Source organism: Aspergillus aculeatus, assembly GCF_001890905.1.
Source record: "Aspergillus aculeatus ATCC 16872 unplaced genomic scaffold ASPACscaffold_11, whole genome shotgun sequence".
In the NCBI taxonomy this organism is placed as follows: domain Eukaryota; kingdom Fungi; phylum Ascomycota; class Eurotiomycetes; order Eurotiales; family Aspergillaceae; genus Aspergillus; species Aspergillus aculeatus.
In genome coordinates, this window is record NW_017962986.1 from 193,849 (window position 1) to 202,551 (window position 8,703).

At 51.2% G+C, this 8,703-nt stretch overlaps 2 protein-coding genes across 2 annotated transcripts; one reads left to right on the plus strand and one right to left on the minus strand.

Moving 5' to 3' along the window:
* Positions 1-258: 258 nt before the first annotated feature.
* Positions 259-1,802, plus strand: ASPACDRAFT_122016 (tetratricopeptide repeat protein). Its single transcript, XM_020196486.1, has 5 exons — positions 259-423; positions 498-591; positions 655-961; positions 1,078-1,142; positions 1,338-1,802. Exons 2-5 carry the CDS (start codon positions 518-520, stop codon positions 1,366-1,368), a joined length of 477 nt encoding a protein of 158 aa, XP_020054576.1. The 5' UTR covers positions 259-423; positions 498-517; the 3' UTR covers positions 1,369-1,802.
* Positions 1,803-4,275: 2,473 nt separating this feature from the next.
* ASPACDRAFT_61767 (putative bZIP transcription factor) lies at positions 4,276-6,241 on the minus strand (the record flags this gene model as incomplete). The annotated part of the gene is made up of 2 exons (XM_020203699.1): positions 4,276-5,380; positions 5,430-6,241. The coding sequence occupies 2 exons, from the start codon at positions 6,239-6,241 to the stop codon at positions 4,276-4,278; spliced, it is 1,917 nt and encodes a 638-aa protein (XP_020054577.1).
* Between the last annotated feature and the right edge of the window lie 2,462 nt (positions 6,242-8,703).

Below are 8,703 nucleotides of genomic sequence, written 5' to 3' on the forward strand. Positions count from 1 at the left end.
GCGGTGGTAGCGGCGGCGGTGGCGGGTGGTCGCGGAGTTCGAGCTCCTCGTCCGTCAATGTCCCGCCAGATCTTCCGCGGATAATCACTAGTGGTGGGAAGGGGGATGGTGATGCTGCTGCGGCGCGGGAGGATGTGGAGGCCGAGTGGGAGCGGCGGGCGACGGTGCTGGTGCAACGGAATCCGCAGTTCGCGGCGTGTTTGTCGCCGACAGGTTCTACCACGCCCACCGGGTTTGGGATGGACGGGGCGGTGGCGTCGCGGTCACGGAGTTCGAGTTGCAGTCGGATTAATGATCCGGATGGCGATGTAAGTTCTTTTGCGTTCTGGGTTGGAGGAGGATAAGGGGTTGTGTGGCTGACGCGGACGTGGGGGTGAGAATAGGTTAACATCCAGGAGGCTATCCGACTGCATGAGGCTGGAGGTATGTGTTCGTCCTTGCGGGAGATTCTTTATTGTTGTGCGGTCATCGCTAACTTTGTGTGTGCATGATGTTAGATCTGGAACGATCCACCGAGATGTTTGGTCGCTTGGCCGATCCTGAAGGGGCCAATAACGCTCTCAGTCAAGTGCTCTACGGGCTTGCACTTCGGTAAGACCTGGCTACGGTTTGGGGTTGGCTTGGTGAGGTTCATCAGTCTGACACCGTTCTTAGACATGGCTGGGGATGCGCGCCAGACCAGGACAAGGCGATTACGTATCTATCGGCCGCGGCGGCCAATTCGGCCTCGGTCGAGTCCGAGGCGCTCCAGGCCGGCATCAAGAAAGGGGGAGCGGCCAAGGGCGAGCTGACGCTGGCGATCTTCGAGCTGGCCAACTGCTTTAGGAATGGCTGGGGCGTCAAGAAGGACCCCGTCGCGGCACGACAGTACTATGAGACCGCCGCCAACCTCGGCGATACGGACGCGATGAACGAGGTTGCTTGGTGCTATTTGGAGGGGTTTGGAGGGAAGAAGGACAAAGTAAGTTTCTTACCCCTGGGAGCTCTGTTCAGCTCGGGCATCAATATTCTGAGGCTCGTTCGCATCACTATGGACTTCTCAGTAAAGAAGAAGTAAGAACTAATTTGGGGACATAGTTCGCGGCCGCCAAATACTATCGATTGGCGGAGGAAAAAGGGAGCAAAACCTTGGGAAATTCTTGGTAGGTTCTTACTTAGTAGTCTTCTCATCACCTGCAGCGAAGGGGGGGGGGGAAGAGGTGCGCATTGATAGGCGCTCGTGGAGTTTTGGCCGGGACGCTTCCAGCCAACCAACTGCCCGTTCCCCTCCTTTTGAACTACACTACCTACCGAGTGAAGTACTCAGGCTGACATGACGTTTTGATGGATGATGACAGGATCTGGAAGGACAAGTACAACCCGCATTGAGCATGTTGATATGGATTGTTGGTAAATTTGGTCTGATGACGACGGTCTAGCCCAAGTCCACGATCAGGCCGTGGTCTTTTGGGGGTGTGGAGCTGAGCGAGCTGAGCTGAACATGAATGAACAATTGATACCCTAGCAACAAGGCTGCGACTGAGACAGTCTCTCTCGGTAGCAGGCGTCAACAACGTGCCGTCCAACCCGCCTCACATGTCGACATCAGGGGACACAGACTTCGCACATAGAGAGTGGACGTAGACTCAGCGCTTATGACATGACCCCTTCACGTCATCTTCTCTTTAGACTTCACTACACTATACTACCTTTACTCCGCTGTAACGAACACAACAATAGCCAGTCTAGAGCAGTAGATAATGATTTCAGTTATCCTCTAACACAAAGAACCAGACCCATTTCATGTCAACCCTAGTCTCTGGCTCATTCTGGACCCCTAATCTCGAATTTCGGGAGATCCCCCAATCCTCGTCCTATGACTGTGTAGGTGTAGCCGTAGCTCCCACAAGTCCTGCGCATAGGCAATGGTAAACCTGACCCAGGGACCAGTATGTCCTTAGAGAAGGGTATACTCAACCCACCTCATCATATTCCATCTCATGCGTCCTGGCAACAGTGTAGATCTATCTATCTACCTTGACAATAAATATTAGCCAGAGATGTGAACAAAATCCCTACAGTAAAATATGATCAAGCAAACCGAAGCACAAAAAAGGAGCGTTTCTACCGACCTACCAACCATACCACCCAAACATGTCCATCCCCCACCATGCACAAGACATACTGTACGGTACTGTACATGAACGCATCCCATCCAGCGTGCACATCAAACGCAAAGGCAAACATACTGTACGTCAATATATGCATGCATGCATTCCACTCACTACATCTACATACATTGAGTCACCCACCCCAATCCCTTCTTACTAGACCTACCTCTTCTCAGAGTGTTTGTATCTGTATCCCTTTCGAATCCGGAATAAGCCTGGATGTACTGTACAAACAGTGTATCTCGCTCATGGCAATAGCAATAGCAATCGGATGGCAAGTAATGGCTAAGATTCCGCCTCGCTACTGCTCCTACTATCACTATTGCTATTACTACTGATCCTAGTCCTGGCCCTGGTCCTGCCACCTGCTTCTGCCCCTGTTGCTGCTCCTGCTACAGCTCCTGCTTAGCTACTGCTTAGCTACTGCCACTTGCTAAGCTCCCCCAGCCAGACAGCCCGTTTCCCATCTATGTCTAAGCCGGGGAAATGCACTGACCTTGAAGTATACATACAGTACAGTGCTCAATCCATACAGAGAGCCAAGAGAGGATGCTCGCTCGGATCCTTCATGTTCATTCTCATCCCCATTCCTTTCTCGACGCGACGAGGCAGTGTCCCGTCTGACTAGTATAGCATCATTCTTACTTCCTCAAGGCAGTGAGGCAGTGCTTTTTACTTCTGCTTCTACCGCTCCAGTTCAACGGAACCAGCTATAGAGATCTAGAGTCTTTCTTACCAATAACCAAGATCATAAGATTTCCCAAACTCATCCCCAGATGCATTGTCAGAGCAGATTTTTATATACACCACCAACAACAACACCGATAAATGCACAGATGCAGACAAAAGAGACGAGTGTATGCAATTCTGTACCAAACGAATGAATATGGGGACTTGACTGCCACCAACCCACTATCACAACCATAACCACCAGCATCAACCAACTGCTGCAGTCAGTTGGTCATTAACCAGTAATCAGATGTGAGTTAGTTAGGTCAAGTGGAAGCTCCCTCCAGCAATCTGCACTGCATCAACAACTGCAGAATGCTCCAAAAAAACCTGTCTGACAAAGGAGAATGAGAAAGAAGGTCGGAGTACCTCCCGAAAGAAGACTCCACAAAAACCAAATCCAGAACCAAGAACCATAACCAAACCAAACAAACCATCATCAACATCATCATCGTAAACATTAAACCATCCCTCCCGAAAACATAACATAGCATCGTATCGTAACACATAATCATAAAAGCTGCCGCCCTCGGCTCCCAGCCCAGTATCCTCGCAATGCAAACCCAAAATCAAATAAACCCGAATAGAAAACACGCCGCAACGAAAAGCGAGATCAGAAGCGCTGCGCTAGAGCATGTCAAAGTCAAAGTCAGTTGCCGTCCCGTTTGTTCTGTTGTTCCCGCCTGTTAATTTGTTCGTCGGAGATAAACACAGTAGAGGTCCTCTGCGTATTCCGGTAAAAAGTGTGTGTGCACGAATTCCAAGGTAGGCTGCCACCACCGACCTTGGAGAATATGTTCTGGATCAAAGCGAATGTGCAAGAAGTAAACTGAGTCAGTCTCGCGTAAGTTGTGTAAGCATGTACACGAATGCAAGGTAAGCCCGTATTGGCCACCCCATCGTGAGGGGTGGCAGGAAGTCTGATCATAAATATACGCCGGCTTCACCGGCGAAGCCGAAGGAGAGAAACAGCGTAAGCGCGCCGGCAATAAAAAAAGAACAACAGCATCGCTAATTTGACAGACGTGATTCATCAATGTAATTGCTTAGCTGTCAGATATATCCAGCCGAGGTGAAGTGAATGGTTTGGTAAGTTGGTAAGTTGGTAAGTTGAGTAAAGCTGTCTATGTATATATGGGCTAATCATTCTGGCTTATCTGGGCCATGCGGTCGTGGGGTCGTTAAAAAAGGCACTGTCACTGTGCTGGAGAGAAAGTTGGTCTTCCCAGAAGACTCAAGGTTGCAGAAGGCGAAAGGATGAAGGGAACAGAACTCAATCAGGCCGCTTAAGATGTCTGTGATGGACGCAGAGAAGGAACGCAGGCAAATGGAGGAGGAGCGGAGGTGAGTGGGGTGGGTTCGAGGGCGAGCCACCAACCCAGGATCAAAAATTCTACTAGTGACCGAAATTGGCGTCTTCTTCCTTAACCGGAGAGACACCACAGTCTTGGACCATGCGGCGGAAGTCCCGGATCACCTTTTCAGGGACCCGGTCCCACATTAGAGATCGTGAGTAGACGTCGGAGGTGGCCTTCGTCGACATCTTGCTCTGGACACTGCCTCTCATGGCAGCCAGAGCTTGTTGAAGGTTCGATGGCTGCTGTTGCTTGTACTCAACACCAGCATCGTCGTAAGTAGTCAAAGAGTTGTACTGGTCCGCATTGAGAGCAAAGACCTGCTCGTGCTCCTGCTGCTTGGAGGGCATCACCAGGGTGCTGTGAAGCTCATCAAGGTTGGACGGCGCCGCAGTGCCAGTCATCTGGGCCATCTGGGCGCCAGTGATGGTGCTAGGCATAACGCCAGCAGCCGAGGGAGCGACAGCGGCCTGACCCATCGGCTGGGCAAGCTCGGGAGGAGACGACGACAATACGGCCTTCAGCACGTTGGCTGATTCCGCGCGGTACTCCTCCGAGAGCTGCGGCATGGAGCGGGCGGAAAGCGAGGAGCCGTTCGATGCCACGAACGCGCCGAACAGCAGGCACATGTAAAACGCATTCCAGCTGAATGGGTAGTCGCTGTTCGCCTTATCCTTCTCGTTCGATGCGACAACCATCGAAGTCGATTGGGCAGACGGGGCGGCAACTGCCTCGGCATCCAGAGAGAGACTGTTGACCATCGTGAAGTCCTCCCAAGGGCTGCTATCCATCGTCAAGTTCTCAAAGTCAGAGAACTCCGAGGGCAGATTCGAGGGGGCCGATGGTCTGGCGTGACGCTCGAGTTTCTCCACGGTTTCCTTGAGAATGTTGTTCTTCTTACGAAGCTCAGCAGTCTCGAGGGTGTGCACGCGGATCAGCTCGTCCTTCTCCATGTGCATCGTGTTGATGTACTGGGTGATCTCCTGCTGGGCGGCCATCCATTCGCTCTTCTCGCGAAGGAGCTCCGCCTCTCGGAGGCGCATGTTCTGCAGCTCCTCTTCGAGATCGCTGATGATCTGCGTGAACTGCTTCTTCTCCTCTTCCAGCTTTTCCGTGTGCAACTTCTTGCGCTGGCGGGAGTCCAATCTAAAGTGTGGTTAGTGAGGTCATTGCGCGTGGGAGGAGGGGCACTTACGCCGCCTGGCGGTTTCGCAGCAGCCGCTTCTGCTGCTTCAATTCCTTGATCTCCTCCTCATTGGTCGATTGACTGATGAGCTGATCAATGTTGCTCAGCGTCCGCTCTGCAGGGATCTCGAAGCGGGCATTCTTCTTGCGGATGCCGTCCCGGCGCATGCTCAACGGGGAGCTGTTGCGGTAGGTGGGACTCTTGGTTGGACGGGCCACGGCATCGGCCATGTCGGTGGCGGCAGGCATCCAACCCTGACTCGATTGCGGCGACATAGCCACGGCGGCCGGGTGGGCGAAGGCCATGCCGGGCCGGTAAGACATGGAGGGGATGTTGATGGTGCTGACGGGACCAACAGCGCCGCCTGCGAACGGAGCGGCGGTGCTGTGGTCGAGCTCGGAAGGGAAGTGCTCGTACATGGCGGTGGGAGTGCATGCGCCCGAGTCCTTGGACAGGGACCACGAGGCCTGCTGAGCGTATGCTGCGGACGGGTGAGCGCCGTCGACGCGCATGAAAGGATTGGGGGCGGATTCAAAGAAGGGGTGGCCGACTTGGGAGTTGTGGCGGGACTGGTTGCTAGAGACAGAATGAGAGAAGTCGGACCAGACGGAATCTCGATGCGTGTATGCATCGGGTGCATGATCATATGAGGGTCTGCGGTGGTCGGCAGCTGAGGAAGCCATATCGGGGGAAGTAGAGTCCAGGATCTTGTCGTCTAATACACTCATCTCATCCTCTTCGGGAAATGCAGGTTTGGCATCCAAGGTAGTAGGGGATTGTTGATAGAAGTCAAATGATGACGGTTGGGAATATCTCGCCATGATGGTAGATAATGTGAATGTGATGGAGGGAGAAGAAATGGGGGAAGAAGAGGAAGAAGAAGAGGGCGTTGGTCGTGGCCCAAAGAGAAGCAGTCGTGGTAATAGAACCGACTGGCAAGAGGCGGTGTGTAAAAAATAAACAGGTCGAAAATGAGGTGCGGGGTTGGCGATGGAGGCTGGTGGGCGATCAAAAGGCAACGATGATCGTTCACGAGAGATAATGAGGATAGAAGTAAGAAGTAAGAAGTTAGACAAGAGCGAGACAATGAGAAGAAAAGATGTCTCAAATGGTCTCGACGAGGGGAGGAGGAAGAGGGAGTATTTAGAATGCGCGAGTAACGGAGGAAGAGGATTGGTGGTTGCAGGCGCGAAGGAGGCAAAAGTGGAGGCAGGGAAGAGGGCGAGGAAGAAGGAAGTATATCAATTTCTCTGTTGGAATAGTGTAGTGGTTGTTGTGGTTGTTGATAATGATGATGTTGATGAAAGGGGAAGAGAGCAAGTGACAAGCGGGAGGGGAACGAGTCCATACATATACCTAACTTGCAAGTATCGATTCGATCTTGTAGTCAGTCAGGATCTCTTTGATAGGAACCTGAAGTTGGTCCCTGAATAATGTCTGTCTAGAGAATGGGAAAGCATCCAAATCGTACTAAATTAGAATTAGACTCCCAAATCCAAAACAAAGGCGATTAAATTCCAAAATCATAATTCTGGTTAATTGCGAGATTTTTTAAATTCCCAAGAGAATCGATGCTGACCCAAATCCCCACAGGATGCCTACTGAACCTCCTGTGAGATCGAGTAGAATCTACAAAGTAAAAGAAAGAGAATAAAATTAGAGAGCGAGATAGAGAGAGAAATAATCCAACCAACCAACAACAGGAAGAATGAAAATAATGACACTTCCCAAACAGGAAGCCCACTATACTGCTACAGTCTATAGTACACAGTATACTACCAAGTTGCACCAACAATCCTATGGAATATGGATCTCAAACCAAACCCACAGCTTCCACTCTTTTTCTAAGGGGACTCCATCAATCCCACCTTTAGCTTCAATGGAATTAGCCAGACCCATCGGCACGCCAAACCATGAACTCCTTAGTTAGTTCCTACTCCATTCTTCTCCCTCAAGCCCAAGCCAAAACGAAGAAGCCCATCCGGCGGTCAGCGGAAAAGTCAAAAGACGAGGCGAGGATTTCTGACTGTTCCCGAGATTAACGAGCCGCCATCATTGGATGCTTCGTTGGGCAGACGTGCAGCGGAACTGGCAGGGGAAAAAAAAATAAAAGAACGACTCAAGACAAAAGAGAGAGAGAGAACAATGTTAAAACATGAATAATCAATGTCTCTTTTGACGAACGAATAGCGATCATGACGCTTCTCGTGCTCCTTGACTATCTACCTATCTCATGGGCGCGGCGCTTGCTTGCCTGCGAAGAAACTTACTGACATACCACATACATACATGTATACATAAATACATAAAAGTCTATGTACATACTTTAGTATATACTCTAGTTAATATCTAATCTAACTTATTCTTCGTGCTGCTGCTGCTGCTGCTACCGCTTCCCTCTGATCAACCGACGGAAAGGAAAAAGAAGTTGGCCCGTGATCTACCTCACAGGCCCTCCCCTCGCTCACACGGTCCTTTCGTTCGTTTCGGCCCCGATCGCCCTCTAGCCTTTCTAGCTGGGATCCGTACTTTTGGTTTCTTCTTGGTCCATGCGGACGGAGTAGACTACTTACTCGGTCGGTCGACTCCGGGTGCGCAGTGCACTGCACAGTGCACTGTGCACACAGGGCATACAGTAGATCTACTATGGCTTCGCTTGGGTACAGACTGCACATACTCCAGCACGATACGGTACAAAACAATAGGAGAAAGCGCAATAAGCTCCCCAAATGCGATGCACATCACATCAGTATCGTGCAGGACTGGCTTTGCGCAGGCAGAACGAGCGAAGCTAGAGAGGTCAGATTACCTGGATCTCAAAAGGAAGGTCAACCCTAAGCCGCAAAGCTAACCTAATCCAAGGTTGGAAGTGGAAGGGCGGTAGGACTGACTGCCGTCGGTGTCGGTCATTCCACCCCTCTCTCAGTCTAATTCCAACTACGATGGAAGACCTAACCTGGTAGCCCTCGCTGCCTTCTCGTATGTCATCAGTCAGTCAGTCAATCACATAAGTCGTAAGCAAGATACACCATCCTTCGCTGAAGTCCGGAGTATCACGTTCCCGTTGCCGGACGGGAGAAAAAAAAAGGGCAGTGGTGGTCGGTATCTGAAGGCAAGAAGCGATAGGATTTCTGATGGATGATAGCGATAGATCCCATGGATGGAGGAGGGAAAAGTGGGGCTGCCAGTTCCCACCGGTTATCGATAGCCTATCGATTAACGGCTCAGACTGACCCCTCTAACTTACCTAGTACCTGCCTACACTATACGGTAACCGTCGCAG

Coding starts and splice junctions, on each gene's coding strand:
- ASPACDRAFT_122016 (XM_020196486.1), top strand. CDS start 518: ATGTTTGGTCGCTTGGCCGATCCTGAAGGGGCCAATAACGCTCTCAGT. Junction 592..654: donor CTCTACGGGCTTGCACTTCG/GTAAGACCTGGC, acceptor CACCGTTCTTAG/ACATGGCTGGGGATGCGCGC. Junction 962..1,077: donor TTGGAGGGAAGAAGGACAAA/GTAAGTTTCTTA, acceptor TTGGGGACATAG/TTCGCGGCCGCCAAATACTA.